Below are 25,818 nucleotides of genomic sequence, written 5' to 3' on the forward strand. Positions count from 1 at the left end.
GCATGCTTACTGATCTGAAATAAACCCATTTGGAGAAGCTGGCTTGAGTGGGGCCTAGCAGAGGAGTTTGAGGAAGTAGCTGCGTGCCCTCTCAGTGTCAATGAAGTCAAACCAGACCCCCGACCCCCTGCCAGGAATCAGCTTCTCATCCTACCTGTTCAGGTAGATTTAAGGATTCTCCTATAACTCAGTGGCCCGTCATCCACCTTGTAGAAGAAGACTGGGCTATAAAACTTAGTAGCAGGAAAGAAAGAAGGGAGCGGGTTTTTGAAGAATGGTCACATAAGGTATTTGTGGTTAGAAATGAAGCAAGAAATATATCAAGGAATATCAGAGTGTTACATGAGTACTTGGGCAGGTAAGTAAGAAGAGATCCTCTAAGAGTAGGTCCTCAGTTGCCTTCCGGGGCCAGGCAGTGAAGCAGCCAGGTGTGTGTTAAAAGGCCAAATAGCCACTGGAGGAGAAAGCACATTCCCTGAAAGTGTACACTTGAACTCGATATTTGAAACATTCCTCCAACAAGACTAGAACAAAAACCCTCATCTGACTGAGCCCTTGGGATGCCAGTGGAAATGCTTATATGTAAATATGTTTCCATTTTCTTAAATCAAAAAGTATTTGATTTAATGTCTAGATTTAATGTCTCTGTCTCTTTTTAGTCTCCTATTAATAAACACAAGCACCTAATAATGTTATTGCAAGAGTTTGGAACCTATCTAGTATTTTGTAGGCAGAATATTAGTCTTCAGGATATCAGCTTTTCTCAGCAGTCTCAAAGTAACAGCGGAGAATTTATCACCAGCTCTTGACAGTCAGATTCAGTTGTTCTTGCTACCTTTTGAAACTGCCAGTTTTTTAAACTAGATGACGGCATTTTCTTCCTTCACCAGAACAGATAAGCTTGTTTTTCTAGTAAGCAGATAGGAGAGCCATAGATAATCCCTGGCTTCATTTCAGCTGTTGTTCTCGTCCCCCTTCCTCATGAAATCCTTTCTGGAGCAAGCAGATTTGAGTTTCATAGAGACTTCTTTTTCTTTTCTTTCTTTTTCTTTAGACTTGGAATTCTTTTATTTTCATTTTCATTTTATTTTATTTAAATTCAGTTAATTAACATTTGGTATATTACTAGTTTTAGAGGTAGAGGTCAGTGATTCAGCAGTTGCATATAACACCCAGTGCTTATTACATCGCATGCCCTCCTTAATGCCTATCACCCAGTTACCCCCATCCCATTCTCACTTACCCTCCCCTCCTGCAACCCTTAGTTTATTTCCTATGGCTAAGAGTCTCTTGTGGTTTGTCTCCTCCCCACCCCGATTTCATCTTATTTTATCTTTTCCTCCCTTCCCCTATGACCCTCTGTTTTGTTTCCTAATTTTTACATATGAGTGAAATCACATAATTGTCTTTCTTTGATTGTCTTATTATTTCACTTAGTGTAAAATACCCTCTAGTTCCATCATGTCATTACAAATGGCAAGATTTCATTTTTTTGATGGCTGTGTAATATTCCCCCCACCCCACCCCACATCTTTTTTATCCATTTACCTGATGATGGAGATCTGGACTTTTTCCATAGGTTAGCTGTTATGGATATTGCTGCTATGAACATTGGGGCGAGGGTGCCCTTTCGAACCACTATGTTTGTATCCTTTGGATAAATACCTAGTAGTGCAATTGCTGGAAAACTTTCTTTTCTTGGCTCTTCACCAGTGGGGGAAAACAGGTTAAGAGATGGTAAGGAACTGGGTCACTGGGGGATGAAGGGGGACATGTGACCCCAGCATCACCTACAAATCCAAAACCCAGGCCTTGAATGCCACAACACTTCTGGTGTATGTGTGTGTCCGGTGGCTGGCTGGAGTCTTTGTCAAACCATCTACACACGCGTGCGCGTGCACACACACACACATACACACATACGTACACACACACACACCCCCCACATGCATACATTCATAAATTGGAAGAAGGGGCAAAGATCTAATCTTCTCCAGCCCCTCATTATAATTTCTGCTTTCTTCTTGCTGTTACGTGGTGTTTACAATTTGTCTTGTCTTTAACAGCATATTTGATTACACCCTGCATTGCTTTTATTACCATTGTTATTAGCTGTGTATACGTTGTATCCCCTTTCCCTCAAAAGATCGCAGTTTCTCTGAGGATTAGGACCTTTCTTTTACTTATCTTTTATTTCCTGTTGTTCCCTGTCCTGTGTTTTTTATCAACTGATGCTCAGTCAGTTGGATGTGTCTCAAAGCCCTTTGAATCCTTGTCCCTGTTGCCTTTTTTCTCTCACCTTCCTCTCCCCTGTTTCAGGGAAGCTGCAGTTTGTAGAAGGGGGCCGAGTGCTAGCCTGGACGTGGGGAGCCCGGCCCCCACACGGCTGTGGCAGGCCTCAGCTGGTAGACTTGGACTAAGTCTCTCTGGGCTGCAGCTTCCTCATGTAAAAATGAGAGGTTTGAACTAATTAATGTCTCTGTTTCTTTCCATCTCAAATATTCAGTGATATTCTGTGATGGATACATGCTCAGCAAGGCATCGCTCAGGGAGCTAAGTAAGTTAGAAAAGATTCCATTATGGTATCATATTAATAACTGAACAATGTTTATTGAGTGCCTATGGTGTGTTGGACACTGTCCCGGTCATTGTGGATCCGTGGTGAGTAGGGTGGATATGATCCTTATTGCGTGGATCATATGTCCTGTTGGGAGAGGAAGACACTGAACAAACAAACATGTAGAATAACTAAGGTGGGCTGTGGAAGAAGCAGGGACTATAACTGGGGGCAGAGGATGAATCTTATGGAAAGCCTATCTGGGGAGGCACATTTAGGACCAGCCTGATACATAAGAAGGGTCCAGCTATGTGGAGGGCCAGACATGGAGTGTGTAAGCAGGGAAGAGCCATGCAGTCTGTGGACAGGCTGCAGGGCAGGAGTGTGGGGAGGGGGTAGGTTTCATAGGGCCATGCAGGGCCACACAAGTCCAAGTGAGGACGACATGGGAGGGCTTTGTGGCAGTGAAATGAGCATTCACATGCTAGCATATCACTCTGGATGCCTTGTGAAGGCGAAATGGCTTATTAGAGAAGCAAGACTGGAAACCAGGAGATCTGGTAGGAGATTTGTAAGTGGCATATGCAGGAGATGATGTGGCGGCAGAGAGGGAGAAAAGTGGATGGGTTGGGAAAGACCTTGGGAAGTCTATCCGATAGCCCTCAGTGATGGGTGGTGTGTGAGTTAAAGGAAACAGACAAAGAAGCTTTTAGATTTCCATCTTTGGCAAGGAGGTAGGTGATGGCATTAATAATCCAGAAAGGGGAGTGCTGGGGAGGGCTGGAGATGGGCACTGGGAGGCAGGGGGTGGCCAGGAGGTCTTTTGTGTGGCCCTCATTCCCTGGAATGGGTCCTTAAACATGAATACCTCGTTCTCTCTTTAAAGAGAATTTCTAGAATTCTGAATTCTGGAAAGAGCTTGTCTCCCATGTTTTCTGTTAAAAATAATTTCACTTTAGGACGCCCGGGTGGCTCAGTCAGTGAAGTGTCCAACTCTTGATCTCAGCTCAGGTCTTGATCCCAGGGTCATGAGTTTGGGCCCCACATTGGGCTCTACACTGGACATGGAGCCTTCTTAAAAAATTATAATAATTTCACTCCGGAGATATGTAGTGTGAGAGAAGAAATGCAAATGGCATATGAAATGTAACCTTCCCAGAGGTAAAGTAATAAAATGACAAGGCTTTTCTTTTTAGACTTTCAACTTCAAAAATTGATGATTCCACAGAAGCATGGCATGGTGGCTTAAGAGCATGGACGGGGCTTCAGATCCCGAGCCTTCCACTTACTTTCAGAAGTTATTTCACCTCAGTCTGCTTCAGTTTCCCCATAAGTAAAATGAGGTGATGATATCTAGTTAGAGGATTTTTCTGGACTAAATGCAACAAAGCATTGAGAACAGCACCTGGTAGCAGTAAATGCTGTTCAAGTGTTGAAAATGAATTCCCCATGTTGAGCAAACGATATCCAATTAAAAAATGCTTTGGAATCCTTCCTGTGTGCCAGCCACTCTTCTAGGCTTTAGGGTAGAGCGGAGAACAGAGGAGCAGGGGCCTGCTCTCCCAGAGCTTATGTGGGATGAGGGGAGGCAGATAGTAAACAGACAGATAAACACAAGGGTCAGGTAATCTTGGGTGGCAAGAGGTGTGTTCTCCACAGGGTAACCATGTGTCTGGCTTATGGTTGGTGTCATGGCATTCTATGTGGTTTGGCATGTTTGAGTTCTCCAAAGGGGTCCAGTGTCATACCAACACTTGTACGTGAACACTCTAGTATCTTTATTTGTAGTTGCCCAAACCTGGAAATAACCCAGATGTCCCTCAGCTGGAGAACAGATTATCCAGCTGTGGTACAGAGCATGGAAACTTATTTAGCCCTGAAAAGGAACCGACTGCTGACAGACGAGGCTCTGTGTTGAATCTCAGATGCACAGATGAAGCTAGACACAAAGTCTGCATACGGTGTAGTTATGTTTAAATGACATTCTGGAAGAGGAAAACCGTAGGAACAGAAACCAGGTGACTGGTTGCCAGGGGCTGGGGATCACAGAATGGTTGGCTTGCACAAGGGCGTTGGGAGTTTTTAGAGCTCGCAGATTGTGCTGGTAGTGGTCACAGGATGGTATACGTTGGCCAAAATTGCAGAACTGTGTGGTAAAAAGAGTGAACTTCACTTTTTATAAATAATACTTTAATTTAAAAAAAAAGAAAAAATTCATAAGCAAAAAAAAAATTGCCCCTATTTGAATGGTAAGTGATCTGGTCATTGTAGTTACAAAGTTTTGAGAGAGAGGAGTTGGAACAGGAAATAGGAAGGGAGAGATAGACTGAACACTGAGACGTTTTTTCTTGAGAGCCGTATGTCTTCCTTTTATTACAGGGCATCCAAAAGTGCCAGGCCCTGGCATATAGTCTAGGCACGGGAGATGTACCTGTAAACAGAACAAAACCCCTCATGGAGCTCAGAGTTGTGTATTAAAATGCTGTACTAATGCTGTAATATGTATTGGCTAATTGAATTTTTAAAATTAAGAAAAGGAATAGATCCTAGGAAAATAAGGGATTCAATAGACATAAGCATGTAGTAATTTTCTGTGAAAAACTATTTTAAAAGGCAAAAGCTGAAAACAAAGTCTAAACAACAGGGAGATTGCTGGGTAAATTATGGTAAAAGTCACCATTTAAAAAAAAAGATTTTATTTATTTATTTGACAGAGCGAGAGATCACAAGTAGGCAGAGGAGCAAGCAGAGAGAAAGGGGGAAGCAGGCTCCCCGCTGAGCAGGGAGCCCGCTGTGGGGCTCAATCCCAGGACCCCGAGATTATGACCTGAGTTGAAGGCAGAGGCCTAACCCACTGAGCCACCCAGGCGCCCCAAAAATGACCATTTTAAAAAATGATAAAGAATATTTAGTATATGTATTTATGTGAGGATGTTATCCATGACATGCAAAGTGAAAAATTGGAGTTATAGAACTCATTCCCTGAGTATTAAAAAAAATCTGGGGTACTGAATGTCAAACTCTGTTCTTAGGGTGGGAGTAAGGGACTTTGATATATTTAACTTCTTTTTTAATACAAGATCCATTTTTTTGATAATTGGCAATGTAAGCATTTCCATTTTGGAAAAAAATCATCTAAGGGAAAAAAAACAAAGCGAAATAATTATTAAGCATAGTAGGCAAGAAATGAACACCCTATATTTTCTGGGTGAAATTCTGTCTTGCAGGGGAAGAATTCATTTTTTAAGGGGAAAAAAGAATACTTTTTGTTGGCAGATGCAAATGAGGCTTATTGTAGAGAAAGATGCAGTGTTTTTATTGGAGAATCCTTAGGTATCAGTTTAATGTTTTGCTTAAATATATGATTGATCTAACCTACAAAATGTCAAGTTGCCCCTTTTCTTGGATCTCTATAAAGGGGCACATAGCAGCAATTCACTTATATTTATTTTCTTCTTCACTCCTTTTTACTGAAGTAAAATAAAAATAAAATAGCCTCTGCTACCACCCCCCCCAAATACATATATATTCTTTCTGAGCACAGTCTTGTTTCTGTATTAGAATAAAATGTGATGTACTACTCATGTGATGTACATCGATAAGGAGAGTAAAGTAGGCTCCAGAGAGCTGTTATATTTTTACATGATTCCGCGTGCTTTCACAGAATTCAGCACCACAGATAGCTACAGCATCCCCAAACACATATTTACCATTCCTCAACCAGTAATTCAACCTGTAACCACATTGTAGTGAAACAACTTGTAACACATTTGGTCCGCTGTGCATCACCTTTTAGGATGCCTATACTATGCCTGTTGAAAATAAACATGGCCTTATGATAGGACCAAGAACCTGGTTGTTGTTAAGCAATTATAGTTGCAGAAAAGGCAGACGAACTTTCTAAAGCAGATGAATACATTGACTTTGTAAGTATTTGCAAGTAACTTCACATAAAATTAGCCTACTAAATGTGGGTGGAACATTATATACCCCAAATCTCTCCATAAAAAATGTCAACTGAAATTTGAAATTTGGGATTTCGACTATTTTGCCTTGTTATATTTACTGTTAAATATTGGGTCCCTATCTTAATATATTTTCCTTAATATATATTAATATATTTCCTGAAGTTCTGAAGGATAATTTATCACATGGTAGGAGTTGCAGCTGGACCTTCTTTGGCAGATACATTTTATTAAGTTGGATGGAATTGCATTTATATTCAAAGGCACAGCGCTTGAATATTTATGTGAAAATTCACACACTGATACAGCATTCTGTGGCAGACCTGGCAGCTAAAGGAGGCTGTGCAACACTGTTTTACAGTCTTTTAAAACCCAGCTCCCTTTTTAATACCACGAAAATCCCCTCAACTTTATTTATTTTCAAATTAAATATTATAGCAAATATAAATCAGATAATGATGATCAGAATGTATTTTTCTACATAATCTCCCTTGAATATTCTGGTACAGTCCTCCTGGGGTGAGGATACCTAATCAGTTACTTGCTGGGAAGGGTGGCCTTAGAATCTTCATCTTAGAAGACTGAAAAGGAAAAAAAATAGAGCCTGTGCTTTCCTGAGAGTGATTTAAACATGAGCTCTGGTTGAGAAGAGATTCCTTCATCCCAAGTGCCTGAGTCCTGTGTGCCTGTCCCAGACACCCCACGGGAAACAGAAGTGTCTGAGCTGTTAGCCTCCCAGCTGTGAGCTCACAGCTTAATAAAGAAATTAGACATGCATATGTAACTATAATAAAAATAAGTCACATGTAACTAATAAAAAGGCACACTTAACTATAAGAAAATAGGATATACCTAACTATTATTTAAAAAGAATAGTTTCATAGTGCTAAAAGGAAAGATCTGGGGATTCATGGCATGGAGACACAGTATCTAGCCTCTTGACCTTCTTGGGAGGGGAGAGGGAAAATTTAGGAAAGTTTTCACGGAGGAGGTGGCCCTTGAGCTCAGAAGGTGAAGCTCTTGGGTAGAGGGTGTAATTTTAAGTAGAAGAGCAAGGGGGATTAAGTCTGGAAGCATATATGGGCCCAGCAGTCATCAGACCTTGAATGTCAGGCTGGGAAGTTTGTCATTTGCCACTCCTGATCGTGTTAGTGGGTGGCACAGAGATGCTGGGTCTACTGAGTTTCTCTTTATCTGAGAATGCCTTTCCTGCTGTGCTGGGAAGAATAAACATGGTAACAAGAAATTGAAGTGCAAGCTGGATGAAGAGATTGCGTATGAGCATGACGATGTTATTAGTTCACTTAATGATTCAGAAATGTAAATGCATCAACTGAAAGAGTTCTGGATGAGATGGTCAAACCCGTCATGGGAGATTGTGAGCTGGGGAGAGCTACAGCCATGACTGATTGATAAAGACGGGCAAAGACATTTTGTTTGTTGGCAAGGGGACAATGTAGTGCTGAAACTACATCCTGGTGAACCAGATGCGGAGCTCTTGTTGGATTTTAAAGAGCACTGGTAACTGTTGAGTTATGAGTACCGAGAAAAATGAACAGTGATCCTCAGGGAGAACACTGGATAATGTGTAGAACAGCCTGCAATAGATTTCTTCACTTGTGTCTGTTCTCCTTCTCTGTTGGAGGAGAGGCAACATTATAATTATTTCAGCAACACGTTAGACAGAAGTTTCTCCTCTTAGAACATCTCATGGGCAACGTGGGGATGGGTAGTAACTGCCGGGCCCAGTGGGTGGAAGATTGCCTGTGTGAACGTGCCCTGGAATGCTTATCAGCAGATGAGGACCATCATGGAATGACTTCTCCCTGGTGCCAGGTGCTGCTGCTTTGTCCCCTGCCCTATTTTGCTGACATTGGTATCAGTGAAATGAATAATAATCGGGAATGCACATGGACTTCTTCAGAGATAGTCTGAAAACAGAATGGATGGCACATATTTTGGATCAAAAATTAAGGATGGGCCTAAAAAGTTTTAAATAGGATAGAACAGTGGACCTGGACCAACAAGATGAAATTCCAGAGGTACACTTTTCTGGTCCTACCCATGGATCCAAAAAGCCAGTTACAGATTTTTAGGATTGAGTCTCTGTAGTTTATCGGTGACTCATATGGTATTTTGGCATTTTAATTGATGATATGGAATTAACTGGGTGATTCATGTGGCCTTTCCATGGAAAGGCCACTCTTAGATCATGTGGTTAGAGGTAGAACCAGGTGAGCAAAGGTCTTGCTTTCCCAAGACCCTGGATGTTGCCCCTAGAGCTGGAATACTGTGTGCAGCTGTGAGTATCCAGGCTTCGGAGGGTGTATATTTAGATGGTGGGAGTTTCTTAAACCTGCTCCAGCAGCTGGAAGAATCTAAGTTCTTTAATAAGGAGAATCAGTTTGGAGGAGGAAAGGAACATAGTAGCTCTTTACAGATACCTGAATGGTTGTTTCTGGTGGAAGGATGTATTGTACTGCTCCACAGGTACAGATCTCCACTCTGGGCTAGTTTGATGGTGGCTCTGCGTGGAAGGCTGGTGGGCTGTCAAGAAAGCTGATGGATCTCCTGACACTGGAATTTTCACCCTATCAATACTTGGAAGGCTGTTAAGCCTCATATAGCTTATAAGCCTATGAAATCTTTAAATTCCTTTTGGAGTTAATTAATGTATTTTTTTCCCAAGATAAAATACCAAGTTACCTCTAAGGTCATCATCTGTAGCTTTTTATAGTAACAGATGGGAAGCACATGAAAATCACATGCCTCACTCTGAGGAAATACACCTCATGGGGGGCGGTTAGCATGGTTGGTTGACATATTTGTATTTCTTATTTAATCACATAGTCCTGTATTATGAGTCTGAATTTGTAGGATCATGTTCTGTATTTTGGGGGAAAAAAGTCTTTATCTTAATAGGGTAACCTGGATTAAAGTCCAGATCCAGGAAAAATAAAAAACAAAAACTTGTTCACGTTGACCCTGTGACTGACTTCTGGCCATATGATGGAACTCTAGGAGGAAGGTGTGAAGCCTGGGAATAAGGGAAAGAAACAGGAAACCAGGAAACATTACCTCCTGTACATAATTTTGCCTTCTGTAATTGGAGAAGGTTTTTAAATGCTTTTTTTTCCCTTGTGTGAGCTTTCTCTCCTTTTTTTTGTTTTGTTGTTTCTGGTTTTGCTTTTCTATTCTTTATCTTTATGATAGTGTGTCTTCCTTTTATTCTTACTGTGTGACCTGTATAGTTTCACCAAGAGGCAGCTTTTCCTTTTATTTTTTATTTTTTTAAAGATTTTATTTATTTATTTGACAGAGATCAAAAGTAGGCAGAGAGTCAGGCAGAGAGAAAGGAGGAAGCAGGCTCCCTGCTAAACAGAGCGCCTGATGTGGGGCTCGATGTGGGGCTCAATCCTAGGACCCTGGGATCATGACCCGAGCCGAAGGCAGAGGCTTTAACCCACTGAGCCACTCAGGCGCCCCAGCTTTTCCTTTTAAAGTTTCCACTTTCTGCATGGATTTTACTTTTCCTGTCTCAGTCCCTGTCCTGCCATTTCTTGGCTGAGTGACCTTGGAAATATTACCCTCTCTGAGCTTTCATGTCCTTACCCAGAAAGAAAGGAAAAAGCGAGAGAATGTTAAGGTCTGTCTCTGGAGGCCATTACAAAGATTAAATAGTCTACCTTAAAATTAAAGACTAAACAAAATTATAATTTAAAATTTAAATTAAAATTTACAAATATATATTCTAACTGAGAACAATACTTGGCCCCTAGGAGGTTCTAGCTTTCCATTCCCTTACCATTCAGTAATGTTTGCTGCTCACTGACAAAAAAGTATCTATTATGTAATTCCTTAAAAATTAAAATACAGCTCTTTCTAGCAAGACAGGGATTTGACACCTGTTTGTTATTATCTAGCAATCACGTTGTGGATTGCTGTGTACCATACTCTGGTTTTGTTTATCATTGTTGAGAAGAATTCATTTCTTTTTTTTCCACTCCCAGCCTTGATAATTTAAACCTGAGGGCTCTTGGTCTCATGCTTATAATTCCGCCCACAAAGAATTAGAGGCGCTACCTTTCTGAGGATGGCCCATGTTTGTGGGATTTCTTGCTCTCCCTGGCTTCCTGGGATACCTGTTTTCTGATCCAGAGAGCATACTTTTAAACTGCTGTCTTATTGATTTGCCTACATGCTTTTTATATCTGTGCCCAGAGGATATGTGTATCTTCAAGGAAAACACTTTTTAACTTGAATAAAGAAATAAAGATAGGTTCACTGAGAATCCCTTCTGTGTCAGGGAACTGAGGCTGCGATCAGAGTATGAGCATCTTTGTTAGGCTGGAGGGCTGTATGGTGGTGGGGCTGGACCCAGGGCACCCCTGGCTTACTGAAGATAGGCCTGGAAGAAGACAGAGAAGGACAAGAGGAACGTGAGAGACAGGGATGAAGGCAGAGGAGGGAGGTTGGAGATAGTGCCACAGGAAAGGAACAGAGGAGCAGTATGGCAGGCAACAAAAACGCCTTTGTGTGTGTGTGGGTGTGTGTATTTGGGTAGGATTAGATGGATGTGAGGAAAGGAATAGAAAAATCCACATCAGGATGTTAGTGTGTCTTGGGGTGAGAGGAGAAGGGGGCATATAAAACACACAAAACCCCAGCTTATAGAAAATGATCTCATTTATGTAAAAAGTACATGCTTATATAGTAGATGCAAAAGAAATGAAAGAAAACGTTTTATCAGCTGAGGTTCTGGGGGATGCCAATGGTAGGGTGTCAAATGAAAGATCACGTTAGGAGATGAGGGGGCTGGGCTGGAGAATAGCATGGAGAGAGCTGCATATTGTGATTTTTCAGTCCTGTTCTCAGGTGTTTGTGATGTCATTCTCTGGGTCACATCCATTCATATATATGTATGTGTCTGTATATACATGAATATGTATGTTTGTATGCATGCACATGTAATCTTTTGAATAGGTGAAGTTACATAGTAAACAGTGATGAAGGGAGACAGGTGCGTTACCATGTAACCTAATTCAGCAGAAACATAACAGCCACCTTCCAGGTAGTGTGTACATATGTATTCATGTGTGTTTTTATGGATGAAGAGGAAGGTGTGGGAGACTTTAATGTTGAATCCCCCCTGGGGGAATTGGGGATGGAGCAGAACCTTGTTACTTTTCAACTCTCCCATCCCCAGTGCCTAATAAAATGCACTCACAGTGATAGATAAATCAATGTTAGCCTTGAATTGAGTGATTTACTGATGATCCATGAATCTACTTTGATCAAGACTGAAATACTCTTATTAGATTTAAAGCTCTTTGAGGGCAGAAATAACATTGATCTTCATCATTCATTCATATATTCATTCATTCATGCTACAAATACATATGAAGTACCTAATGCATATGCTAGGTATTGAACAATATTTTCTACAGTGTCTAGCACATTTAGAAGGTTTTTTTTTTAAATAAAAATATAGGATGTTGTGACAGTTCATCATAGAAGGACCTAATCTGTTCTAGTGGGTCAGGATGGTTTCTGGAGGAAGAGGTATTCATACTGTAAACTTAAGACCACAAAGGAGTTAGATAATGTTGGGAGAAGAGTCCACATTCTGTGTAGATGGAAGAGTATGGAAGATATGGAAGGGAGGTGCCCGGTAATGCGAAGGATGAAGACAGTGTGCCTGTAGCCTGTAGAATAAGAAAATGAGTAGTAGGGGGTGTGGCTGGGAAGATGTGTAGGGTCTGGATCATGCAGGCTGGGATCAGATTTCCTCCAAATTCTTACTTTGAAAATTTTCAAACCTGTAGAACAGTGATAGGTATTGTAGAGTGGGGCGCCTAAGTTTGCAAATTTTTTGGCACAGTTCCATTCTCTCTCTCTCTCTCTCTCTCTCACACACACACACACACACACACACACACACACACACTTTTCTCTTTGCTGAACCATTGGCGAGTAAGTTACCACGTGCCATGTCTAAAGGCATGTCGTATTTAAAAGCATGTCTCTTCCAAGGACAAAGAATATCTCTGATACATTCACAATACTGTTATACACCTAAGAAAGTTAACACTGATCAAATACCTTAACCTAATATACAATACATATTAAATCTCTAATTGTCCCAATCATGTCCTTTGCTAACTATTTTTTTTTTTTTTTTGAGAGAGAGGGAAAGAGAGCGGGGGTGGGGTGGGGAAAGCAAAGGGAGAGGAAGACAGAGAATCTTAAGAATTCCATACTGAGTGTGGAGCCTGATGCAGGACTTGCTCTCACCACCTCAAGATCATGACCTGAGCCAGAGTCAAGAGTTGGATGTTTAACTGACTAAGCTACCCAGGCACCCCTAACTTTTTTTTTTTTTAATCTAAGATCCAGTCAGGGAGCACGCATTATATGCAGATACACACTGGCAATTTGCAGGTAGGTTTAGGCCAGTTATTTTGTAAAATGTCCATCAATTTAAATTTGCCTGATTATTTCCTCATGATTAAATTGAGGTTGAATGTTTATAGCAAGAATACCACATAGGTGTTGTGAGGCCCTGAGAACTACCTAATATCAGGAGCACATGAGATCAGTTTCCGTCATGGGTGTTAAACTTGATCACCTGGTTAAGGGAGGGATCTACCAGATTTCTCCATTATAAAGGTAACATTATCTTTTTGTAAGAAATAAAGTAATCTTGGGGTGCCTGGATGGCTCAGTCACTTGAGTGTCCGACTCTTGGTTTTGGCTTAGGTCATGATCTCAGGGTCATATGATTGAACCCTGCATTGGGCTGCATGGTGAGCTTAGAGCCTGCTTCCGATTCTCTCTCACCCACTCCCTCTGCTTCTCCCCACCCCCAGCTCACATGCACCCACACTCTCTCTCTCTCAAAAATAAATAAAAATAACCTGGAGAATGGTACCTTAAGGTCCTGTGAATATCCTGTTCCCCAACAATCTTTCACATGATGTTTTTTAGCGACCATTGGTTGCAAGATAACGATTACTTTGGTGATTGCAAAATGGTGATTTTTTTCTTTAACTATATGGTTTTTCTCATGTTAGTTGGTATTAGTCTGTGAAGAAGGGCTTTTTCTTCTCCTCCAGCCTTTTAGATCAGTCTCAGTATGAACCTCTGGGTTTTTAAAATTTGAATTTAAGATTTAATATGTTTTATAACACATTTCTGACATTAATCATTTTTATGTTTTAATTTCCCTATATTTGGCCAGCAGGCACCTTATCGGAAAGGTTTTTGAGAAATTTATGGGCTGAGTGAGTGAAATAATAATATGAAAGTGATGAATAAATCTGTGTTTTCCATGCTTTTTTTCTCCCGAGAATCTCTATTTGTCAGTGCCAACAACACAATTTTATTTTTATTTCTCTCTAGGTCTTATGGACTAATTGGCTCTCATTCGGCAGGAACCTAACAGATAAGTCATCCCGCTGTATATCAAGACAATGCTTGGTTTTAAGACCGCTCTGAAAATGATTAAAGTAGTATGGCAACGTGACATTGTCAGGAGGCAACAAGCAGCTTGACAATTTCCTGTTAATCAAATAGCAGCTTGAAGGAAGCTCCTTTCCATTAAGTAGGACTGCATGGCCAGCAGCCCCCACTGAAGGGCTGAAAATGAGCGTCCCAGTGGCTCCAAAAAAATCATGTTATGCTCAGTTGCGGGAAAACAGAAATGGAGTGAAAAATAATAATGAGAGTATCCTAAGTCTGGGAGATACAAATGCCAATCAAATCATGTTGGAGGTCAGTTCCTCTCATGATGAGTCTGAGACACATGACCGGACAGATGAAATTGGAAATGCAAATTCAAGCGAGCCAGAGAACAGTACCCATTTCAATAAGGAATTCCACCAACTTCAGGGCTTTGGGAAAGGATCGCAGGCTGGCCCTGCCAGCCTGAAAGACTTTAAATATTCCTCGACTGTCCACGGAGGACTCAATGAAGAGCACACAGTGGAGAGAGGCGCAGATATCCTACAGACCCCTCGGAGTGTTCAGGGACCAAGTCTGTCAAGTTGGAGGAACGTTATGGCAGAGGCCAGTCCTGAGGTTTTGGCTACAAGGGACGCCGACCTTCCCCGCCATGCTCCTAAGGATAAGTTGGCAAAGACCCTTGACAATGAGGAATTGCGAAGGCATTCTTTGGAAAGAGCAGGCAGCCCTGCTATGGTCATGGACGGGTCCATGAGGGAGCGTGGCGGGAGCCTGGCCTGGCAGCGTCTGCAGCCCACGCCCCTCGACTCCCCTGAAGCCCCACGTCCTGAGCCCAGGAGCGGGGAGGGGCCGCAGAGGATGTGCATCGCCCCCTCTCCAGGAGCAGCTGTTCCTCGAGCAGACAGCACCTCGGAGGGAAAGAGTGTACGTCATCCTAAACCATCTACCTCAGCAACCAAGGAGACTGCCCCCTCAGAGACCCAGATGGAGGTGGGGCATGGACCGGAAGTTAGCAACGGGAGCACATCACATTCCGCCCCTCCAGAGCCCGGGCCAGATTCAGCTTCAGCCCTGAAGGGAGTCTTGAGTAAGCCAGAAGCACAGTTAGGTCCAGGAAAGGGAGAGCTCAAGCCAGAGCTGAAATTGGTCCCACCCAAGGCTGGGCAGGAGCTCAAGTCAATCCAGGCCAGTCTGGGATGCCCTAAGGAAGGGAACATGTTACCCCTCGAGAGGAAGGAGCCAGCTGGGAAAGCACAGCAGGAGGCCGTCCCCCGGGCCCTTGGCCTGTCCCAGGGCAGTGGCCACCACACTGGTGTGGGAAGAGGCAGCAGCGAACAAGAGAAGAGAGCAGTCCACCTAGGCGAGGAGGCTTCTCTTCTGACCACCCCTGCACAAGGCCCTGCTTCCTGGGGAGCCGAGAAGCAGCCCACTGGCAAAATGTCATCAGGTGCAGCTAGGAAGTTGGGCGAAGTGGCATCTGCTGGCATTTCAGCAGGCGATGTGCGTGTACCTTTTATTCCTTATGAGCCAACTGACAGCAGGCCCTCAGGCGTCAGTGAGGATGGCGCACTGGTCAGTGGGGACATGGACAGTACAGTGGTTTGTACTTCACATCCTTCCATTGGACAGAGCAACACGGGGGTCCCTGAACCCCTCGGCCCTCAGAGCAGCAGCTCAGAAGTAGGGGACAGCAAAGAGACCACTACATCTGTTGCAGAAGATAGGAACCTCCTAGAAAATGCAGCAAAGATTGAAAGTACCCCAGGGGGAGCAGGTGCTCTTCTCAGTGGCCCGGCACCCCTCCACCCAGAGACAACTGTGAATGTGACCCACCAGCCTCCACCACCTAGTAGCGGTGTTCAGGACTCAGGTGCGTTAGGTGTGGATGCCCAGTCACCCTCGGCGGCCGCGCCCCCCACCGATAATGCGCGGTTGTTGGACACCCCCCCGAAAGTGCCTGACAAGAGCACCTACACCCCTGGGATCCCCGAGCCTGTCTTCCCACATTCTGAGGACACCCCTTCCTCACGGGAAGGGATGGAGAACCACCAGGTTGAAAAAACAGAAGAAAGGACAGAACCCAAGCCCATTGTTCTGCCCAAGCCCAAGCATGTGAGGCCCAAGATCATCACCTACATCAGGAGGAGTCCTCAGGCCCTTGGCCAGGTGGACACTTCACTGCTTCCGGTGGGGCTTCCTTACGCTCCGCCCACATGTACCATGCCTCTTCCCAAAGAGGAGAAGGCTGCTGGTGGTGAGCTGAAGCCACCTGCCAGCCTCTACGAGAAGTACAAGCCGGACTTGCAGAAGCCGCGGGTCTTCAGTTCTGGGTTGATGGTGTCCGGGATCAAGCCCCCAGGACACCATTTCAGTCAAATGAGTGAAAAGTTTTTGCAGGAGGTAAGAGAATGTCATTGTGATGTGACCTTTCAGTCAAACACTGTAAAGTTTGTTACACGTTTTCAGTGTGAACTGTGAAAACAGAATATCCTCTCTTAGCAAATTGCGGATTTTGATGGACACATGTGCACAGAACTGGATGTCTTAACTAGAAGAGTTGGCAGCCAAGTGGGCATTTTTGACCAGAAGAGCTTGACGGTCATGATGGGATGTAGCTAACATCTAAGGAGACTTTTGAATTCTACTCAGCATAATACATGCGAGGTTAGATAAGTATGCGTTTCAATTGGCTTCCATTTTAAACAAGTCAGCGTAAGTTTTTATAAGCCAGATCAAGGGGAGGACAAGGCCAAAATAAATATATTGTTCAAATTGGTCTGACTTCATCCTGTCAGGGGGAATATTTTCCTTATGGGAGAATCTCACATTTGTACATGGGAAGACCACAGTGAATAGCAAATACTGCGTTAGGCCTGGGCTCTTTGTTTTGAGTCAAAATGATGATTACAACTAACATTTAGTTGAGCACCTACTATGCCTTGAGCCTTCATAACATAACATTTCATCTTTATCAATCTTCACTAGTCCTTATAGTGATTTTCTGGAGGTTAGGATTACAGTTTTTATTATTGTATATGTGAAGAAGCAGCTTTGGAGGGATTTGAGTAACTCAGTTAAAGCCACATAAAAGAAGGGCAGTGCTGAGGTGCTCTTCTCGCCCTCTCAGTTCTGTCACTGTGCTATCCCTCTCATTTCTGTGTGCAATGGTGAGCTCCTCTCAGAGCTCAGAAAGCACATTTGTCTCCTGAACCAATCTCCTCATGGCAGCCAGAGTGATCAGGTAAAAGCTGGGTCAGATCACTTCTCTCCCTAACATCCTTCAGGTCTGCCCAGGCCAACTCAGAACACAGGCTTAAGTATGTAGGCTGGCTCAGCTTTTAGGATGGACTCAGTCTGTCTCCTAACCTTCCCAACCCCCTCTTCTTCCTCCACTCACCCTCTCTCCCTCTGCTGCCTCGGGGTCTTTGCACCTCCCTCTGCCTGGTGTTTTACTTCCAGACATCCCAGTGGCTGACTCCTTTACTTTTTCTCTCTGTTCAAAGGTCACTTCCTTGGAGAGACACCTTGCCTTCCCTGAGATGCCTTTCTCTGGTTTAGTTTCTTCTTAGCGCTTATCTCCATCAGGCGTATATACTTTTCCTGTTTTTGCTGCATCAGCTAGAATGTAAAATCCATGAGAAGAGGGATGTCTTTCTGGGTTTTTTTGTTTGTTTTATTTTGTTTTTGTAGTTGTTGTTCTCTGCTGGATCCCCAGAGTTTAGAACACTGCTTGACGTAACGACGTGGTCAGAAAATGTTGAATAATGGCTGAATTACGAACTCATGTATGTTGGGTCCAAACAAAAGTTGATCAGAGCTTCTTAGAAATAGAAAGGCTCAATCCAAAATTGGACCTCAGGTTGACTGAATATATTGACATATTTACAGAATGTACTGCTCAGCATGGAAGTTGTCAGCTCTGGCACAACAAAAGAGGTGAATCTATTCTAAGCAGCTGATCTTGACCAAGGCTAGCACTGACCAGGTGTCCCAGCAGCTGACCGTCTGTTCTGCCCTGGGGCAGGCTGCTAGCTCTGAATCACACAGCTCACTCACTCCCTTCTGACTCTGGGCCTGTGGGAGAGGCTTCCCACCACACATCTCTGCTGAGGGAATGCCACCTAGAGAGGCTAAGGGTCCAGTCTTTGCAGCAAGGGCTCATTTTGCTGTTCAGGGCTCTGTGCTATCCTGTTTTAGGTGAGCTTCTCACACAGAGGTCTGAGGTCTGTAGCGAGAGGATGTTCTAGCCAAAGGACATAAAGAGTCTGGCCCTAGGCTGTTGTCTCTCACCAACAGTGGACAGATTTCCTCTCTGCTCTTATATATCAGTCTCTGAGCTTGGTTAATGTGAGTCTTTCTCAAATTTCTAAAACCTTATCCACCTAATTTCTGTCGTAATCCTTTTTAACCAATAGACTGGCCCTTGGCCTTTGCTCCTAGAGCTGCAACTTGAGGAAACCCAGTGGGTCCCCTTCCTGTGTTCAGGTTTGATCTAGGGAGGTCCCAAAGCCACCCTCCCTGCCAGTGAACCCCACCTCACCGCAGGATGGCTTCACCCAGTCTCAGGGGAAAGAACACATTTCTGATTAGTTGCAATGGAAATATTTTTTAATTGTAGAAGTCATGTATCTTTTTAATAAATGAGAAAGTCTTAACAGTACAAACCCAAACCGGCTCCAGACTCTTTCATCATTATTGACAGATTCTTGCTGGGTAGCATTAGTAGAAATGAAGAAGTCAGAGGAAAGGCTCTTCTAAGAGAGGGCATCCTTTCTTCATTGACAGGAATAATACAGACATTTAGAGCTTCCAGAAGTGGCTTTGAAGATCGTCTTGGACCTGCTCATGGCAGGATGGTAAAATATGTGTCTCAGGGAAGGCGAGGTGTCTTCCTGGTTTAAACTATTTTCTGCTTGCACCTATCCTGAGGTCTCTGGGGCATTTTTTCCTACTGATGCCTTCAATAATCCCTTTGCATTTTTGGTGTAAGGAGGTGGGAAGAGGGGGGAAGTGGTGAGAGGACAGGGGTGAGGTCGTATACTTGCAACATACAGATGTCTGATTGGGCTGATCTCCTCTCCTATTCCCATAATACAGGGACATATGTATGTATCATGTAAGTATCTATCCAGACTTGAAGGAATTGACCTGTACAGTTGTGGAGGCTGGCCAGTCCAAAGTATGCAGGGTGGATAGGGAAGAGGTGCAGTTCAAGTTCAAAGGCCACCTGCTGGCAGATTTCTGTCTTCTTTAAGGGAGGTCCGTCTTTTTCCGTTAAGGCATTCGACTGATTAGGTGAGACCCGCCCACATGATGATTTATAATTGGCTTTATTCAAGGCTTGCTGATTTAAATGCTCATCTCTTCTTTAAAATGTAAACATCTAGAATAATCTTTGACCAAATATCTGTGTACCGTGACCTAGCCAGATTGTCACAAGTTCTCTCCCAGTAGCTCTCCCAATGGGTTCTCTGTGGCTTCTCAAATAAGCCTTCTCATTTACCATGTGTCTGCCCAGTCCAGCCCAACACACTGAAAGCAGGACAGGACACATATGAATTAGGGCAATCTACTAAGAACTTAATCTGCTTAATAACTAAATTCTTTGTTCTGCTAAGAACTTGTTTGTATACCTTGATTGATTTTAGGAGTTTGAAATTACAAGGATCTTTTAGCTTGCTTTCAAAATTATTTCTCTAAAAATACTCCATTAGAGAAGGAGGGAAAAAAATCATTTGGGGTGAAGTGCTATGAATTCATAGGTATGCTGTGACACCTGTTCTATTTTGTCAGTAAAGATGAAAGAAATGAGTGTGAAGTTTTTGGTAGATTCCCTTGTCTTGTCAAAAACACACAAATTAGGCATACTTTTCACCTTTGTGAAGAACTTGTTACATCTCATCAGAGACAAACTACCCAACAAAGTGACAGGCAATGAAGTGGCTGAAATCATTAAGGTCATTTTGAGTGAACACAGCATGATGGGTTTTTGACTCCCTAGTTTCCAAGAACTGAGTAATTACTGACATCAGCACATTACAGTCCTGGGAACCTGACAGATGTGGGATACAGATCTTTTCTTCCTGAGAGAATGTACTAGAAGCAATGAGCAGTGGCACCAGAATTTTAGAAACTACAACAAAAAAATAGAGGAACATAAGTACAATAGAAAAGCCAAAGGTTGATAGTAAGAGGGTAAGCAGGGAATGGTGAAAGTCTTACCAGAGAGCAGAAATAGAAGTCTTTCACAGGAACATAATTTGCTGTGGCCTGAATTCAGCCTATCTACTAGAGCAATCATGCATGTGTTACACTGTGATTATGATAAAACTTTAAAGGTCTAATCTTTTGTTTCAATAATGTCAGTTTAAGGGGAAAACTTTGTATCTGTTTCAACATTAAAAGAGTATCAAATTAGGAGTTTTTCTCTTCAGCAGTTTAAATCAAAGCTTTATAGCCCCTATTAAAGAATATTGTTAAATGCTTATGATTCCTGAATGGATAAATGTTTGACACATAAAATGTATTACGATATAGAGCAGAGTTCACAGATTTATCTTTTCATTCGTAGCCTCTGGCACTATTTTTTTTTAACTTAAAGGAAATAAAAATTATTTAGTTGCCTTATTTTTTTTCATTTTTAATATGAAGAAAGACTGATAATATGAACAGTCTTTGTTAATATAGAATTACATACATATAAAAGGCATATAGGTTGTGTTCTAGCCCAGACTGTTAACTATAGGGAAAAGTAACGGGATTGTTGCATTATTAAATTTAGGTAAGAATGGAAACATGATTCCTTTGTTGAATAAGTATTTATTGACTTTATGTACTAGGCACCATTCTAGGTGCTACTCATTTAGCAGTCAACAAGATTCTGTCCTGGGACTTCCACTGTAGTGAAACTTATCCAACATTCCTGGACACCCCACCTTCCTAAGGAGGACAGATGAGGTGATTAACAGTCTCTCACTTTTAATTAGGTAAACAAATTGTAGAGGCCTGAAAACATATTTTTCCATCAACTGCTTTATTCTTCCAAGCAGCCTTTTCTCGCACATTCACAATGCATATTTTATTTCCTAAATAACCTGGTAAAGACCTAACAGAAATTGGTAAGTTTCACCTGCTTATCTTAAGAGTAGGTTACTGTAAACACTGTGCCCTTGCTCCTTAGACTTTCATAATCTATGGACATTGGTTGAACTATTTCCCTGCTTCCCTGAAATTATGTATTTATAGACTGACTACTTGTTCAAACTGCAATGATTTTGTAGCAATCAGATTTAAAAATCGTGTACAGTGAGTTGTTTTCCCAGTGAAATGTGGATTCATAATGCGTTAGGATGGGAAGAGAGCTGCGAGGTCGTCCGGTTGTATTGTTAACTTAGAGCTGAAGACCCCAGAGCCCAGAGAAGATAAGTGGTGAGCGGCGAAGCAACTCAGCGGTGCTGGAGTGGCCACTGCTGGCGCCTTGGTCCCCAGACCGTGTTCCATACTCATAGTGGGACGGGAACTTCTCTGATTAAGCTTCTGCTCATTTATCATAGGTTACAGAACGGCCCGGGAAAGAAGAATTTTGCTCTCCTTCCTATACTCATTATGAAGTTCCGCCAACTTTCTATCGGTCGGCCATGCTCCTTAAACCCCAGTTGGGATTGGGCGCAATGTCCCGTTTACCATCTGCAAAGAGCAGGATCCTGATTGCGAGTCAGAGGTCCTCAGCGAGTGCCATCCACCCACCGGGACCCATTGCGGCAGCCGCCAGCCTCTACAGCTCCGATTCTGCTGGTAAGTGATCCAGCCGTTACTGCTTTTCCCAGCTGCAGTTGTAAATAGTAACTCTCTAAAAGGGCAGGAGCTAACTGATATACGAATGCCTCTCACCCTCGGAGAGCAACCTTTTTCTGCTCTTCCATCTGCCTCTCGATGCAGATAACTTGTCAAGACTCCTCTGTCCGCACCGGTCATCCTCCACATCACCTTTAAAAAGGAGGTCTTTGTGGGGGTGCCTGGGTGGCTCAGTGGGTTAAGCTTCTGCCTTCAGCTCAGGTCATGATCTCAGGGTCCTGGGATCGAGCCCCGCATCAGGCTCTCTGCTCAACAGGGAGCCTGTTTCCCCATCTATCGCTCTGTCTGCCTCTCTGCCTATTTGTGATCTCTGTCTGTCAAATAAATAAATAAAATCTTTAAAAAAAAAAAAAAGGTGGCCTTTGCAACCACTTCCTCACTTCCTGCGATTTCTTCTTTCTCTGATACAGCCTGTAGGCCAGGGGCCAGCGGAGCTTGTCTGTAAGGGGTCAGATGGTAAATATTTTAGGCTTTCTGGGCTATAATGGTCTGTGTTGTAACTACTGAACACAAAAGCAGCCGCAGACAGCACATCAGCGAATGCGTGTGGCTGGGTTTCAATACAACTTAATTCACAGAAACAGAGAGGGGGCTGTAGTTTGCCAGAGAGATCTTCCTACAGCCTGGCACTGACCCTATCACCCTTCATCTGTTCACAAATCTGGACTGATCCATAATTACTTACAGAAAGGCTCTGCTGCCTCTCCCAGCCCTGTCTTCCTGCTCTGCCATGGCTGGCCAGTGTTCCCTCCTGAATCTCTCTGCACTGACTTGTTGCCTGTCTCCAGTCTTCTTCTCCTGAAGTTCCCTCTAGGCTTTAGGTATTATTATAGACCTAATACATCGCCAGTATAAAACACTTTGAACACAGAAAAATATGGCAAAGATAGTAATAATACTTAACATATTTTTAGCACCCAGCCAGAGTTATTTTTTTTAAAGATTTTATTTATTTATTTGACAGACAGAGATCACAAGTAGGCAGAGAGGCAGGCAGAAAGAGAGAAGGGGGAAGCAGGCTCCCTGCTGAGCAGAGAGCCCGATGTGGGGCTCAATCCCAGAACCCTGGAATCACGAACTGAGCCGAAGGCAGAGGCTTTAAACCACTGAGCCACCCAGGCGCCCCCAGCCAGAGTTATTATTACAGAGTTTTTCCTTCCAGTGTGATTGTTTTCTGTGCATTTTTGTATTATTAAAATAATGCTGAATGTGAATTTTGTATTTTTTTCTATTAATACATTGTAGACATTTCCTAGGTCATCAATATTCCAAAAATACTAAATGGCAGCATAATATTTGGTTGTGTTCATTTATTCAACAAATTTGGGGTGCTTATGATGGGCCAGAAGTGGTAAATTAAGTTCACTCCAGCAGTAAACAAACCAGAGAGCTCCTGCTTTTATGTGTTTTACAGTCTAATTGATGAAATAGACCAAAAATGCCAAAAAAAAGATATGTAATTATAAATATGAAAGCAAGAAGCACAGTATTTTAAGAAATTACAGCCAGAAGGATTATGCGGAGGGGATGGAGGCATTCAGGGGCAGCTGTTTGAGGAATGGGAAGAATGGGAGAAGTTGGGGAATAGTGTCCGAATTGATTGAGTCATTGCCCAATTACTGGCACTTGAGTTCTTACTGTACACTATTTTCAGTAGTTTTGTGATTTGAGTCTTTGTATACACTTATTTGTCTTCTTTCTTCTTCTTTTCTTGGGCTCGGTCATTTGAAGTATAATGATTGGATAAAAGCATATCCAAACCATTTTTTAAGGCCAAGGAATTTTCTAGAAAACTTGAAACAACTATTTTCATATGAGTGTTTCTTGGAAGTTCTTCTTCTTGCCATACCTTGCCAGTGTTGAGTATTACCACTCCTCCATCTCTCCCTCCTCCTCCTCCTCCTTCTCCTGTTGTTGTTGTTATTATTATTATTATTATTACATTTCTTTTATTGTCAGTGGAAGGGAACTTTTTTTAACCTATTTTCCATTATATAACTTCATAAATTTATCATTTACTGAGGTAATTATTGACCAAGAATAACTTTTTTTTTTAATTTTATTTTTTATAAACATATATTTTTTTTCCCTCAGGGGTACAGGTCTGTGAATCTCCAGGTTTACACACTTCACCGCACTCATCATAGCACATACCCTCCCAATGTCCATAATAACCCCACCCCCCCACCCCCCTCCCCCCAGCAACCCTCAATTTGTTTTGTGAGATTAAGAGTCACTTATTGTTTATCTCCCTCCCAATCCCATCTTGCTTCATTTACTCTTCTCCTACCCCCTTAACCCCCCATGTTGCATCTCCATCCCTCATATCAGGGAGATCATATGATAGTTGTCTTTCTCCGATTGACTTATTTCGCTAAGCATGATACCCTCTAGTTCCATCCACGTCGTCGCAAATGGCAAGATTTCATTTCTTTTGATGGCTGCATAGTATTCCATTGTGTATATATACCACATCTTCTTTATCCATTCGTCTGTTGATGGACATCTAGGTTCTTTCCATAGTTTGGCTATTGTAGACATTGCTGCTATAAACATTTGGGTGCATGTGCCCCTTCGGATCACTACGTTTGTATCTTTAGGGTAAATACCCAGCAGTGCAATTGCTGGGTCATAAGGTGGTTCTATTTTCAACATTTTGAGGAACCTCCATGCTGTTTTCCAGAGTGGTTGCACCAGCTTGCATTCCCACCAACAGTGTAGGAGGGTTCCCCTTTCTCCCGCATCCTCGCCAGCATCTGTCATTTCCTGACTTGTTAATTTTAGCCATTCTGACTGGTGTGAGGTGGTATCTCATTGTGGTTTTGATTTGTATTTCCCTGATGCCGAGTGATATGGAACACTTTTTCATGTGTCTGTTGGCCATCTGGATGTCTTCTTTGCAGAATTTGCCCATTTCTTGATTGGTAGTTTTTTTGTTATTGTAGTTGTTATTGGTAGTTATTTGTTCTTTGGGTGTTGAGTTTGCTAAGTTCTTTATAGATTTTGGACACTAGCCCTTTATCTGATATGTCATTTGCAAATATCTTCTCCCATTCTGTCAGTTGTCTTTTGGTTTTGTTAACTGTTTCCTTTGCTGTGCAAAAGCTTTTGATCTTGATAAAATCCCAATAGTTCATTTTTGCCCTTGGTTCCCTTGCCTTTGGCGATGTTCCTAGGAAGATGTTGCTGCGGCTGAGGTCGAAGAGGTTGCTGCCTGTGTTCTCCTCAAGGATTTTGATGGATTCCTTTCTCACATTGAGGTCCTTCATCCATTTTGAGTCTATTTTGGTGTGTGGTGTAAGGAAATGATCCAATTTCATTTTTCTGCATGTGGCTGTCCAATTTTCCCAACACCATTTATTGAAGAGGCTGTCTTTTTTCCATTGGACATTCTTTCCTGCTTTGTCGAAGATTAGTGGACCATAGAGTTGAGGGTCTATTTCTGGGCTCTCTATTCTGTTCCATTGATCTATGTGTCTGTTTTTGTGCCAGTACCATGGTGTCTTGATGATGACAGCTTTGTAGTAGAGCTTGAAGTCTGGAATTGTGATGCCACCAACTTTGGCTTTCTTTTTCAATATTCCTTTGGCTATTCGAGGTCTTTTCTGGTTCCATATAAATTTTAGGATTATTTGTTCCATTTCTTTGAAAAAAATGGATAAACTTTGATAGGAATTGCATTAAATGTGTAGATTGCTTTAGGTAGCATAGGCATTTTCACAATATTTATTCTTCCAATCCATGAGCATGGAACATTTTTCCATTTCTTTGTGTCTTCCTCAATTTCTTTCATGAGTACTTTATAGTTTTCTGTGTATAGATTCTTAGTCTCTTTGGTTAGGTTTATTCCTAGGTATCTTATAGTTCTGGGTGAAATTGTAAATGGGATGGACTCCTTAATTTCTCTTTCTTCTGTCTTGTTGTTGGTGTAGAGAAATGCAACTGATTTCTGTGCATTGATTTTATATCCTGACACTT

General features: G+C 42.4%; 1 protein-coding gene across 2 annotated transcripts in view; it reads left to right on the forward strand.

The window, feature by feature from the left end:
* Positions 1–25,818, forward strand: part of MTUS2 (microtubule associated scaffold protein 2) — a 574,399-nt gene that overhangs the window by 176,814 nt on the left and 371,767 nt on the right. For both annotated transcript variants that reach the window (XM_032879978.1, XM_032879977.1), the window contains exons 3-4: positions 13,924–16,386; positions 21,540–21,780. In XM_032879978.1, the coding sequence (XP_032735869.1) occupies positions 14,167–16,386; positions 21,540–21,780 (2,461 nt within the window). In that variant the 5' untranslated portion in view covers positions 13,924–14,166. The remainder of the gene's footprint in view (positions 1–13,923; positions 16,387–21,539; positions 21,781–25,818) is intronic.

Source organism: Lontra canadensis, unplaced genomic scaffold, assembly GCF_010015895.1.
Source record: "Lontra canadensis isolate GAN:19392208 unplaced genomic scaffold, GSC_riverotter_1.0 scaffold67, whole genome shotgun sequence".
Taxonomy (NCBI): Eukaryota; Metazoa; Chordata; class Mammalia; order Carnivora; family Mustelidae; genus Lontra; species Lontra canadensis.